Source organism: Vidua chalybeata, chromosome 3, assembly GCF_026979565.1.
Source record: "Vidua chalybeata isolate OUT-0048 chromosome 3, bVidCha1 merged haplotype, whole genome shotgun sequence".
NCBI classification, from domain to species: Eukaryota; Metazoa; Chordata; class Aves; order Passeriformes; family Viduidae; genus Vidua; species Vidua chalybeata.
Genome location: NC_071532.1, coordinates 84,420,046 through 84,434,521, shown reverse-complemented (window position 1 = coordinate 84,434,521; position 14,476 = coordinate 84,420,046). Strand labels below are relative to the sequence as shown.

The 14,476-nt window shown below is 34.4% G+C and overlaps 1 protein-coding gene across 2 annotated transcripts in view; it reads left to right on the top strand.

Annotated features, from left to right (window-relative positions):
- FAM135A (family with sequence similarity 135 member A) overlaps nucleotides 1–14,476 on the top strand; it is a 79,744-nt gene that overhangs the window by 38,580 nt on the left and 26,688 nt on the right. Inside the window, exons 5-11 of one of the 2 annotated variants that reach the window (XM_053938414.1) lie at nucleotides 4,013–4,155; nucleotides 4,271–4,341; nucleotides 4,654–4,827; nucleotides 7,159–7,285; nucleotides 7,644–7,797; nucleotides 10,650–10,727; nucleotides 12,687–12,736. In XM_053938414.1, the coding sequence (XP_053794389.1) occupies nucleotides 4,013–4,155; nucleotides 4,271–4,341; nucleotides 4,654–4,827; nucleotides 7,159–7,285; nucleotides 7,644–7,797; nucleotides 10,650–10,727; nucleotides 12,687–12,736 (797 nt within the window). The remainder of the gene's footprint in view (nucleotides 1–4,012; nucleotides 4,156–4,270; nucleotides 4,342–4,653; nucleotides 4,828–7,158; nucleotides 7,286–7,643; nucleotides 7,798–10,649; nucleotides 10,728–12,686; nucleotides 12,737–14,476) is intronic. The other variant, XM_053938415.1, reaches the window with a different exon arrangement.

Below are 14,476 nucleotides of genomic sequence, written 5' to 3'. Positions count from 1 at the left end.
CTGATTGTCTTTGCTGGTAGCAAAACATGGTGATTCCTTTATATGAGTGTCTTTTGGTTTTTTCCACTGATAGCTCAGTCTTTTCCATGTTTCAGGCTAAGATGACCAAGGGCAGATCTAATTAGATATCTGAAAGCAATGGAGAATTTCTGATACAGACTCTTACACAGATTGATAAGCCCATTCTTTTTCTGAAAAGAACATTTTGAAAGGATGCAGTTTTCAAACTTACTCTGTTGTTCTCTAGTGGTATATTTGAAAATTGATTTAACCTCCTGAACAGAATTCCCTTATCTTTTTTTCTTTTATAAATTTGTCATTCACTTTTTGTTTCTATGTCCAGGGAAACTAAATCCAGAGGAACCTGTTAGGGCTCACCTTATTCTGTCTAGGCCAAACCTCACCATGGTGTAAAAATGTGAAAAGCAAAAAATTAATTCAGTTTTCAAATGTTATGTGGAATTACAGGAATTTCAAGGAAAAAGAACCTAATACAGCCTGAGAAAATGTGATAGGATGTAACCGAAACCCGAATTTGAGGCTATTTTGAAAGTAGCTCTGAGTACAACAACAATGTATATACTGGGTTTTGGTCAAGCTTCCTAAATATTTCTTGGATTTGTGTGAGATAAATTAATAGTTCTGATGAGCCAAGATTACTCCACTTCAAAGGCAAAGTTTAGTTTAGAGAATTTGGGTCTGGTAAACATTCTTCAGTAAAACATACTTTGAAGAGTGACACTGAATAATATAATTGGTACTGCTGGGAAAAAATGAAATTTTTTTTCCATTTCATGGTATATTTTTGAATGGTCTTAGGTTATTTTTTCAGAAAGCTGCAGTCTTGTTAGTAAATTGTGACATGTATGTTAGCTTTTGTTTCTTGTTACTAGGCATAAAGGGTATAAACGTTAAGACTGCAGTTTGGTGTGAGTTTAGATCAGCAGTTCTGACAAAGAAGAAAAATACCAGCACTTGATTCCCCTGGCCACTCTGTCTTACCTTCATATTGCTCTGTGTGTTGTTGACACAAGTGTCTGATTTGGTCTGGGAACTCAGCTGGGGAGCTCATTCAGCTGACAAAAATCCCAAACCACTTTACAAAAAACCCAAACCCCTTCAAACCCAAAAACTGGGGCCCTTTTTAGATCAGTTTCTCAGTTTGGTTTTTCAGGTAGATGCTGATGATGTTTGTCCCACAAGAAAGCAGGAGGAAGGGTACAGGCTGGTCAGTGAAAGGAGGTTAGTTTGTCCTTCATGTGGACATGGTAGTGCTAGGTCTTGCTGAGAACCTCTGCTTTCCATTTCCATTTAGGCACTTGCTTGATTTAGCAGAGCTGGATGCTGTGGGCTCACATGCAGCCCTCCTGCTCCAGGAGGAGGAATAGCTGACAGCAATTCCCGAGGCTGCTGTTGTGTGTAGAATATAGCTGCTATTGGTCCCAGCCAAGAGTAGCACAGTGCTGATTCACTGTGTGAAAATGTTGCTTGCTGATCACAGAGGAGGCTGGTCAGGAGACCCACAGCTCCCACTCTTGAGAATGGTGTCCTGTATTGATCAGGTGCTTCTTTCTGTACTTTCCTCTCTTTTCAGTCTTTCTCATACTTGCCTATTCTAAATCCTATTAGCTTTGTCATGTCATGATTTTCCCACTCCTCTCCAAGTAACTTTGCCTACTAGCTCTCCCTGGATTCTGCACAAGTCATCCACAGTTTCCTTACTTTGGCTGTGTTTTCCCCTCTCCTACAGACTATTTGTTTGATCTCTCTCCTCCTTTTATTTTCCCAAGTCAAATACACGGTCTTTAAGTTTTTCATCTTTTTCCAGTTCATTTGCATCTCCTTTCACCCTTTGCCCAGCTCTTCATGCAGTCCTTCATAAATTTAAATAAGTATTTTTTTCCATTTCTATTTCCCACGTCTTTTAGTAGTTCATGAGAACTGCTTGGGACACAGCATGAGTGTCATTACAGATATGATAAGGCAATTTACTTGCTTTAGCTCCAGTCTTGTGAAGGTCTTTTATTATTCTTGTAATTTGAAGGAAGATGTAGTTATGCTGTAGAAAATGAAAAGAAAAACATATGTGCTTTTAGACTTTATGAGGTTGCTTCAGATTTGAGAATGTTCTGAATTCCTCCTTCTCTCAAAAATTCATCACTGGTTTTCAGAGAAAAAAAAAAGGAGGAGAAAAAACAGCAAAAGCAGAGTAGGAAGGAATGAGATGTCTGGTTTTATGATGCAAGAGTAAATTATCTTGTAAAATACAAATCAATAACTATATAGATATAAATATAAATCTAGTAAATTTATATGCAAGAGTAATAAATATGTAAGAGTAAATATGTCATTTATATGCAAGAGTAAAAATATCCCACTTTTTTTTCTCCTCTGTTGTGGAAACGGCTTTTTGTGTGGGTAGAAGCTTTGGAATAGTCTTGGCCAGTCAGTGCAGCATTGATTTAAAAAACAGCAGTTCTGCCTTGATGACCCCACATTTGTGAGACCTTGCTCCCCATGTGGAAGTGTCTCAGGCTGTTCCTGACTCAGCTTTTGCTCTGCAGCTCCTCTCTGTCTGCTGGGGGTGCTGGTTTGTGTTACACTGAGGTCAGCAGAGTTGGGGGCTGTAACTCAGGGTTGGACACTGCAAAGGAAGTGGGACCTCAGCCATTTGTCTCCATTACTTCTTTTGTTTCAGACAGGAGTGGGAGATCCCTTTTGCTGATGCTGTGCAGTAAGATCAGATTATGTGCCAAGTGAAACCATACCTGCTCTGCCCTTCAGCTGTAACAGATGACACAGATGGATGTAAGCTGAAAGTGGCGTTATTCATAGGGGAATTACACTGTAATGATTCAGCCTTTGTAAGCACTTTGTCCAGGACACCTAAACTGATGATATGTATGGAAACACTTCAGCAAAACCCAAACCTAAACTGATGATATGTATGAAAACACTTCAGCAAAACCCAGTATTTGTACATTTCTGAAGAGAATTTGAATTAAGATGTTACTAAGAGTGGGAATGTTTGCCAAAGGCAGTAATATTCTATCAGAGGCCCCGAAACTGTAGACTGCAAACTGGAGATTATTTTTCCTCTTGTGGATTCCTTTGAAGTAATTTATTAAGAAGAATCAAAAGAATTTTAAAAAATCTTCTATACTTTCATTTACACAATTTCTAAGACATTTTGTCTTGGCAGATGATGTTATTGAGCCATTTTTAAGAGGAGTTATAAATGTCAGTATTTCTGTTACTTCTGATCTTTCCAAGTTCCAACTTCTTTTAGGTTTTTTTCAGAGGATAGTACCCGTCGTGATACTTCCTGTGTGATAATTTTTTGCTATTATGATAAATATTTCCTCAATGACTGTTTTAAATCTTTCCCTTTCTCATTTCTTCTGCAAGTCTTTTAACTTTTTCTTTTCAGCAAAAGATCCCCCAGCCATTTATCACACTTTCCTGAACTCTTTGTGATGAGTGGCCTTTGAAGTGTCACATTGCATGCACAGTGCCAGGTTCAGATGATAAGCTTGGAATTAGTTTGGCCTGAATAGGATGCAAAGATCTCGAAAGAAAGAACAAACGATCTCTGTTCTCGATTAATTCAGTGGAGTGGTATATGTCATTTAACCTCTTTGCCTCATCTGTAGGTAATTTTGTTTTCAGTGTGGTTAAAATCTGCAAATTCACATGAATGCTAGATGAAACAATACAGAATTCAGGATTTTTATTGCAATTTTTGATGCCTAGAATGTCTTCAGTTTGTAACAAAGCAAAAATTCTTCAGAACTTGTATTAAAAGCAAATTATATTAAAAATATTGACAGTGTTTCTTTGAAACAAAATGTACCCTTTCAAATTTCATCAGTTGCTGATTGAAAAGAAAACCATTTACATTACGGATACTGTTACAGTTGTAATAGTAATCATGAAACTGGTGGAAATGATAGTTCCACTTATTAGCTGCTCTGAGTTTTCCAATTATATTAATACTTGTTTCTCTCTTCAGGTGCAACAGATCTTGCCTTTCCTGCTTCAGTCCATGACAATATAGTTTGCAGTAAAACATTTCAGATTCTTTACAAAAATGAGGAAGTTTCTGTGAATGATGTGATGATTTTCAAAATAAAAATGCTGTTAGATGAGAGGAAGGTAATCTGCTGTTCAAATTTACTATATTCAGATAATTTAGGCTTTTTAATGTACAATTTGAAGTAGTACAAATAATGGACCTGAAAGATTTCATGCTTCTATGATTTCTTTGTAGATCGAGGAGTCACTTAATGAAATGAATTTTCTGCTAACATTAGATTTACACTTCACGGATACAGACTACTCGTAAGTTTAAATATAGAAGATTTTGTTAAAGCAAGAATATATGTTAACTCTTTAATCTGTTTAAATCTGTATTATTTATACATATAGTGTGTTCACATTAGACATAAATGATGGTAAAAAAGAAATCTAATGCTGAAGTCTATTAAAAATTTCATAACTGGTTTGTCTCATTCTATTTTTTTTCTCTCTGGGGGAGATGCCATTGTGTTCCAAAGTATGGACTTACAATAAATTGCTGTTTGTGCAATTTAATAACTTGCACTTTAAATATGATTGTTCTAATTGTATGTTGTTCTCTTGATTTCTTTTTAGACCAGATGACCTGAGCACACTACAGCCAATTAGTAGCCGAACTTTAAAGTTGCACTTTAACCTACACCAGGGCCTTCATCATTACGTCAACGTTATGTTTGATTATTTCCACCTTTCTGTCATATCAGTTATAGTCCATGCTTCTTTGGTTGCTCTGCATCAGCCATTGATAAGGTAATTTCTCTCTAATAAAATGCAAATAAATTCTTGAATGTCCAAATGGAAATGTTATAAAAACTAGACTATTTAGGAAGGAGTTAAGTCTATGGACAGTATTGTTTTCTATAATTGTAATGTTCTATAATTTTATATAATTATTATAATTTCTATAATTCCAAATTATTTTGGAAGTCAGGGCCCAGAGGGATGAGAAACTTCTTGTTTTTAAAATTATCTGAAACAAATTCAAGGGTTTTTAAATTAGAAATAAGAGTGTGTAGTGTAGAAGAGAGAGAATGCCCAAGGCCAGAGAAGTGGAGGAATGCATAAATATCTATATTTATATGTGTATATTTATATGTATAAATATTTATGGGTTTTTTTTAATCAGGAAGATCTGCTGCACACTGTACACAGTGACTGAAATAGCTGCTGTTAATAAAAATAGGATGCCTTCTGTTAACTATCTGCACAGTTTTCGGTTACTACTGGAATGACAGAGATGTCTGCAAATGATACAGTTACCATTTTATTCAGTAAATGGAACTGGAGAATTTACTTTTTTAAAAAGATTTTGGCTATTTTTTGCTGGAGCCTTTTTATTTCATTTAGTTGTATCAACCTTTGCAATCTCTGTTTACTTTGCATCTCTCTCTCTGTGAAAAAGGGCTGTACAGTCAGTTACACATATGAAGTATTCTTTGCACACCTTTTTTTTACTGTATCTATCTTTTCCTTCTTTCATGGTCTTCAAATACTCCATGCTACTGCCCTCAAGTTTCCTCATATTTAAGTCCAGTCTGTGCCATAAGTGCCTAGACTTTTAGCTTCAGGTACTCCCACTCCTTGTGGTTGTCTTCACATCATGGGAAGCGTTGTCTCTGTGTGTGTTAGACAGCTGTTCTGTGCTGTAGGGCTGTGCTGGTTTGGAGGATTCAGCTGGCTTTCATGGGTTTTTCTGTCCTTTTTTCCCCCCGCAATTTGGTTTGAATTGTTTTGGTGATGTGTTTTAGGCGTGGTTATATAGTAAATGATCTAAGACATCTGAAGAGATGGCGCAGCCTTACTTGGGAGAGAAACAAGTACTGAGAAGGTGGGAATTGTTGTTGAAGACCTAATCTCATAAATACACTTAAATGCACTTTTTAATGCACTTAAAGTAGCATCATGTATGTAAAATGTACATGATCACACTGTCCCACAAGTGAGATTCAGGCATTTAACCTATATTGATCATTTGTTAGAAAATGAAAACCAGGTTTTGATACTAATTTTTTGTCAGAAACATATTTGCGCCTACTGACCTTTTTAAAAAGTTGCAGTAAATCTGTGTTGGAGTAAATCTGAGAAAAATCTTTTCTATGCATTTTTCCTCAGCTCCTGGCTTTTCAAGTGATACAATAACACTATTTAATTTTAAACCTCAGCTTGATACAGTTTGTGTAAGGAGATACTGAAACAAAACAGCAACTTCTATGTTGCTTTTGTTATCTTGAGAGTAGCGCATTGCTGTGTCCACAAAATTATTAAAAGCATTCAAGTTGTCCTTTATGATGGGGAGAGGACGAAACTTTAAAATTTACAGTGTTTTATTTCAGCTGAGCTCCTCCATGTAGCAAATCCGTGATGGTTGCTGTATCTGTATCTGGCTCACTTTTCTGGAACACTTCTTTCTGAAAAACCTGAGAATTGCAGATGTCACTGCTCTTTGTCCTTTAGGCTTTCATGAATGACAGTTTGGTCTTCTGTTTGGATCATGTTCACATTATTGGCACCTCTTCCTTTCCTAGGGGTGGTCACTTTTTGAGTGGTTTCTTCTTCTGAGTAGCATTCAGATTCACCTTCTGTTGTGAACAGCCAGTGTTAACACTTCCCTTGAAAGAGAAGATAATTCTACTTTGCTACAGCCCTGGACTCCTATATAACCTATGCTTTTCTTTAACCCATAATTGCTTATTTCTGCCTGTTATTTAATAGTCTGCATTCATTCATTCTTCATTTATCTTTCCTAGTTTTTATCACAAGGCTACTGTTGCAGGATGCTCTGTTCTTCCAGGAGTTCAGGATAGGATTTCTTCCTCAGCAGGCAGAGGTCAGGCATCCTTTAGGAAAACAGCAATGTCAGTTTGTGTAACAGCTTTCAACTTCCTGCTGCTGCTTCACTTTTAAGAGGTTAAGTCCTCACAGCAAAATCCACAGAAAATGAATGCTTCATACCTGTTATAGTTCAAAATTTATCTTTCTGGCTTAAACTTTCAGGAATATTGTTTAAATTAATTGAAATTTGCATTGGAAGTAATGAGGAACAGTACGTGCAGATTATCAGTTCATTTGTGCTTTTTGCAGTTTTCCTCGCCCAGTGAAGAATACGTGGTTGAACAGGAATGCACCAGCACAAAACAGGGACTCTGTGATTCCTTCTCTTGAAAGTGTGGTCTTTGGCAATAACTACACAAAACAATTATCAGCAGACGTAAGATTATGTATCAGTTTAAAGTTTTGTGTTCTGTTGGGAGGTGTGAATTTTATCTTTTCTGCAGGTATATTATTTGATAAAGAATGAACTTTGTTAAAGTTGTTTTGGGGTGGCATGTGAAAAGGGAAATGAGAAAAATTGTTCCAAAAACTGTTACCTGCTTCAGCAATGTAATTATAGGAAGCTTACAATATTAACTGTTTGACCTGCTTTTTTAATGTCTTGCAATCCATTGAGAATCACAAAAATGTGGATCAAGTTTGTGAAAAGAGGCAATTGCTTATCTTTATAGCCATTCTGCTAACACTTCATTTATTACACAAAATAAATATGTGCCTTTTCTTTTTTATTCTAGGGTTGCAGTTTTGTTGTTTCAGAGTCTTTCCTCAGCCATGCTTATAATTTCCACTATACACTTTGTGCCACTTTGCTGCTTGCTTTCAAAGGGTTACATAGATATTTCATTACAATAACCAAGGATCTCCCCTCTTCACACCGAATTGAATTAGGTATGTTCAATTTCATAAAACATATCTCTTTCTTGTGAATGCTTATTAAGACCTCTACTAGATTAAACTGGCATATCTGGCATCACTGATGGCATATCTCATATCTAAAATGGTTTTTTGCTTAAACTGATCTGAAATTTAATAACTAAGGAAAAACAAAGGAAAAAGTACTATCTCATCTCTAATAAAATAAGGAGATAACAGTCTTAATCTATGAAAATATATTTTTCCTACTTGGTCTTGATTTGCTCTTATTTCAATTTACTTACTTCAAATTTCTTATTTCAAATTACTATGTTTAGAGGTGAGAAAGTTAGAGAAGCTCCTAATCCAAGTAGCATACTACATTTCTTTGTTGTAAGGAAACATTGCATATTTGTACAAAAATCTAAATTCTGTAAGCTTTGAGAAGAATATTTCACTGAAAACTTTCATTAAAAAACACCTACAAGAAAAGATTGCTGCTGGATTAGTTTGCAGTTTAACTTTTTAAACAGGTTTAGTTGCCGTGAAGACTTCTAGCTATAACCACATGTGATAAAAGTAACTGCAAATGTATTACATGTAATGTATGGAAATGTACGTGTACATTCCTTTTCTGTAGAATGAAGATCTATTACAGAGCCTAACCTTGATTTGTGAACTAGAAGAGCAGTGGAAATAAGAAAGGAAAATACACTGGCATTGTAAACAATGATTTAGACTTTTTCTTCAGTAACCACATTTTTTTTAGTCATGTTCTACTAAAGAAAAAAAAAAGATAATTTGGTATTTATATGGATTGTAGACAATACTTACTGATTTTTGTATTGTTTATTCTTACCAGTGTCAAAACTAAGCACAGTGAAACACTAAGGTTGGTAATTGAGATATGAAAGATATTTTTAAAATGTGATGTGGTCAATTAGTGATTCAAAGAATGTTTCACTTCTTTATTACAAATACAAAGCTATTTTTGGTGGAAAAAAAAAATTCAGGGAGTGTATTACAAATCTGTCCATAGAAAAATACTAGAAACCAAGGTGTTTTCTTTATAGAAGCAAAAATTCTGCTACAGTTACTGCTACATTTTTCTGACAGTTATCTTAATTTTGATATGGAAGGAAACACCTTATTAAAGGAGTGACTCAACTCCTAGTTTTCCTTGTAAGGTGAAAATACACTTTTTCCAAAGTCATAGAATGAGAGGATTATTTAGGTTGGAAAAGACTTCTAAAGATCATGAAGTCCAACAGTTAAGCCAGCAACACCAGCAAAACCATGTGGTTTATGTTCACCACTAAACCACACCTCCCAGGTGTCACATCCAGATGCCTTTAGAATGCTTCCAGGGATGGTGACCCCACCACTTCCCTGGGCAGGCTGTTCCAATGCCTGGCCACCCTTCCAGTGCAGAAATTTTTCCTAATATCCAGTATAAGCCCCATCTAGTACAACTTGAGACCATTTCCTCTTACCTGGGAGAAGAGGCTGATCCCCACCTGGCTACACCTCCTTTCAGGCAGTTGTAGAAGATCAGTAAGATCTCCCCTGAGCCTCCTCCTTTTCTCCAGGTTGAAGAACCCCAGCTTGCTTTGCACTTTTTACAAGACTTGTGCTCCAGACCCTTCACCAGTCTTGCCCTTCTCTGGATTTGCTTTACCAGCTCAACATATTGAGTTTGATGGCACTGTTGTTGTTCTAAGGATAGGCTTAGATTAAATCTTGATATTTAAGTGTTTCAGATATGATCTTCAGTACCCCTAAAATGTCCCTTCAAAATATACATGTAATAGAAAAAAGCAGCCATTGAGTTGCATACTGGCAATGCAATATTGGGTTGTATCCCTCAACCACATTGAAGTCACCAAAACCACTCACAACTTCAGTGGAGCTTGAATCAGACCTTTTCTCATCTATATGGGTAATTTAGCTTACCTTTAGGATTGTGATTTTGAACAGAAATGGTCACAATAAATATCTGAAGAGAAAATTACAGCTTAGATTTAACATTCATTGTACATAGTCTTCTGACAGTTTGTTTCATGTGGGTTTAATTTTTTATTTTTATTTTTTAAGTCTCTGCTAGAATTACTTGGTTTTTCATATTTATAAATATCTTTTTCATTTATTTCGGTTATTTTGTTTATACATTGATTGGGACAATTGATATAATAAAAAGTACTAATAATGTAAGCTTTAATTATAACTCACATTTTGCTTATGAAAAATAATACCTGCCATTAACACTAATGTTTCTAAAATCCATCAGCAGTTAACAAAAAAAAAAAAAAAGCTATGTTTCTGCTAAGTTTCTGTAAAGAAATTGAGGCTCACTGGACTTCACAAAGTACACAATTGTAATTTGCACCTTTTTTTAATTTTTAAAGTAAATGAACTTTTTTTATAGTGGATATTTTATCTGTGAAGTTTAAATGGGCATTGCAGAAGAGAATATCCAGTCCTGTTTAAACTTCAGAATCATCACTTTTTTGTTTAAGAAAAAATTATTCTCTCTTTAATTCTGTTTCTTCTGTTTGCTTTGCTATTTCTCTGTCATAAAATTTTAACACAAGGCACTGATTTTGCAGAAGCATGTGAAGACAGCTGTTGGACTCTATAACTGCAATTGAGCATTTAAATATTACTGGTTTCAGGAAATAAAAAATTTATCTACACTATCTTAATGTGTATCACAAGTGATACTTAATCTAGAAACTACACTAAAATGATATGTTTTCATGTGCTGATCTAACTGCACTAATTGCTAGGCTAGCAATAAGCTCTTTTACTAACTTTAAGGCAAATAATAAATCACGGGTGAAAGAAAGGAGTGTAGTAACTAGTCATGTGTGTACAATCCCTGTAACTAGCCAAGGCCAGCATGCAGGTCCTTTATGAACGCCTTCTCAGAAGAAAATATCCACGAACCCAGAGATTCGCCTACCTAGGTATGTTTCCAAAGCAGGTGATATAATCCCTCAGATTTTTATTGATATTATCAAATATTATAGTCTTATTAATGATATAAAATGTTACTCCTTTTGTAGAAAGAAACAATTTCAATATTCAGCGATAGCAAACATATGTTGAACTCTGAAGTCTGCAGAATTGAGCTACTAAATTTTAGGCTGAGTGTAGATGATAAAATAAGACATCATTGCTGTTTTTTGGTTTAGTGTTGTTCTACTATACTAAATAAAAATGAGTGAAAGTTCAGTCAGTCATCAACATTTAAAAATAGCTTAAAATTATAGCTTCATTTAATGCAACACAGACTCATGATTTTTAGCTAATTAAAGATAATTAATACCTTTTCTTTCTGGGAAATCTTTCAGATTCCTTCTAGTATCTCAAGACTTAATTCTTCTAAACACTACACAAGGCATTATCAGTGTTTAGGGTGCATTTGTCCATATCTACATGGACCAGTCCTCCCTCTGGAGAGTCAGTGTGGGCTTGATGCTGGACAAAAGATTACAGAGCTGTTTAAGCACAAGGAAGTTTCTGTTAGGAAAAGGATAGAATAGCAGGTCAATATTTTAATCAACTATAAGTGTGTTTTGCTTTTAATATAAAAAGGAAACCAAACTGGTTTTTAGCAGAGCCAGCAAAATTGGATCAGATATTTGCTAGGTTAACATTACTGCTATTGAATGTAAGTGCTTAATTTCCTTTTGTGTTGTGTTAGCTCTATTCTGTCTTCTGTTTTTTAATATAGCATCAGAAAAAATATCATGAAGTGCTGTTTAGCAAAAGGTGCAGGTAGTTTCTTTAAACAACTTTTGTCAATTTGTTTCTGAGAACAACATACATTTCTGCAATTTGCTTTTTTTCTCAGAACTCTGTGTTCTGTGAGTTAATTTGTGTGGCATTAAGTTCAAACCTAAGCATGATAAATGCTGTTAGTTCAAAATCAATATATACTTACCGAGTATAGGTGGCATAATTAAAGAGAAGTTCGGTTTACACACTGTTGCTGTTCTGTAAACCTTTGTTCATTATCCATACCCTGAAGTTACTGTTGGGGCTTTCAAGGCATATTTTATTGCTGTGTGTTTTCAAGAAATATTGAACATTTTTCTCCTTAATACCGTGTTTCAAAAATGAAATATAAATTCTTGTTACAGGCAATTTTAGGGTTTATTAATTGTTCCCTTATTACTCATACTTCAGATGCAGAAGGAAATTAAACATAATACCAAATTATTATTTGATTTATCAAATCCCCCAGAGTAAACAGGGCTGTTTAACAAGGAAAAACATCTTTGTGAAGGAATATATCTGTTCTCTTCATAAATGAGTCATTCGAGGTTCAGATCCAGTTTAAGCTGCTGTTTAAGCTGTTAAATTGATTTGCTCTTAACATTGAGCTACCAAGACATTGCTTAAAGAACAGTTTTATTAACTAAAAAAAAATTCCTCATACAACTAAAGATTTGTATTTATATTCATGTATCTTGTAAATTATATACATTTAGAAAAATTATATGGGAATAAGGCTTCTCTAGAAAATCTTTTAGAAGAGGAATTGTATTACCTTGGTTTTAAATGATGACATTGCTGCTGAATATCAGTGGATAATCTGAAAACTGTATCATCTAAACTACAGTATTTTCAAATTTAATTTTGAATGGAAAATTGCTGTCCTTGACGAGGTATCATGATAAGCAATCATGATAATTGCAAATACTTTTTTCTTAATTATGTTCTGTCCTCAATCTCAGAAATTGCTATAAGAATTTTAATGGAAGTTTATAATTTACTTAATAACTGTGGAATTTAATATGGCTTGAAGTTTTATTTGATGAATTCTTTTTCATATATTAAAATTGTTCTGTGAGATAATTTGTTTCACTCTTCAACTTGGAAAGTACATTACTCATGGGTATGTCCTCTCATCTTTCCAGAAAACATAGATGTAGAAATTCGTCTTACAGAATTGTGTGAAGAAGTCAAGGTACAGGGCTTTTTTTCATGTATTAAATAAGTGAAATAACTATAAAAGTAGAATGTGCTGATTTTATATGATACTTGGGAATAAACTGTTTGTTTCAGGGATGACAGCATCTATGTTTTTTCCCAGCACTTATTTAAACTCTTCCTACAAAGAGAAATTGTGCAATTGACACCAGAACTGAACTGTTGATCTGGTGTGTCAGTCTAACTGTTTGCATCTATTTGTATTTGTAACTGTGTAACTATTTGTATCATGAAAATGAAAGTTTAGAAAGGTATAAATATATAAATACAAAAATATACTATGGTATAATATAATAATATATTTATATATACTTGTATAAAAATCACACTTTGAATTTTCTGCAGTTATAATTTGATTTTTTGGGATTTGATGGTATCAAATAACAATGATGCAAGACCAAGCAGTAGTAGGTTTTACAAAAGGAAATTCTGTAAGTCATCCCCTCATCTAAAAGCACTTGTTCTAATGCTGTCTCCTTTTCCTGTTTTCCCTACATTCTTAAGGAAACACTGTCTACTTTAAATGGCATAGATCTCTCTCCTTAGTCAGAACTAGCCCCAGCTGAATAACTGATTTCTTGGTCATGGCAAAGTCTAAAATACAGGTTTTAGAACTTGTTGAAAGTTTATCCACCCTTTGCTGGCAAGTGGGCCATCTGCCCAGCTTGGAAGCTCACCTTTAGTTACTGCGGTAGTAGCATAACTGCAAGAAAATGTAATATGGCCTTTAAAAGGATGTAATTTGTATAACTGGGGACAAATTCAGCATTGCTAGCTCTCTATGGGCAACTAATAATCGTATTTTATGTATTCAAATAGTTTTTATATTTACATAGCTTCTCTGAATTCGTTAGTTTCTCCTTTAGCTTGCTAAACATTTTCTTTTTTATTCATTCTGTTTTGTACAATTCTTGTCAAAAGTTTCTCTTATTATTGGTTAAGTTGGTGTCTCTGTAGTCCCAGTCCTGTTTTAGTCTAGCGCTGTAAAATTGCTAGAGTTGGTTCTTTACTATCTTTTAATTTTAAACCCTTTGCCCCAGTGCCTTATAGACCTACAATGAGTTTCTGAAAAACTGTGTTATTTTCTAAAATGTCAGGGAGCATAAGCCTAGCTATCTACAATTACTGTGGGACTGTATCACAGGATTACAGTATGTTGTAAAGAAAGCAAAACTTGTTTCACACTGAATTTGTCTTGGTATGATCTGGTTCTAGGAAGCCTGTGCTATAACACTGCTTCCTGACTATGCATAAAATGTATGTAGATATATATAGCTTCTTATAAAGGTTATTGTGAGCTATAACTATTCTGAAATTGAGATACCTTTATGAAATTCTTATGATTTTATAAAAGTTAGACTAATGTAGCAAGTGTCAATTTTTGGTTTCCTGATTCCTCTTCCTTTCAAGCACACAGTATTTTTATATGTTAGAAAATACAAGAGTTGAACTCACTTATCTTTGCCATAGTGGAATTATTACTTTAATTTTTAGACAGGAGTCCTTACTCTAAAAAGCAACGGGACAATATTTAATACAACATAAAATAATCTATTACTGTTGTAACATAGATTGATCCAGTGTCTTGGTTTGAGGAAACTCCAGGACATCCAGTATTAATACTTAGTTGAAACAGTTCTCTTTAGGAAGTTGCTTTTTAAATTAAAATTCTCACTAAGATAAAGTATATTTTTTTATTATTATTCCTGTGTGTACA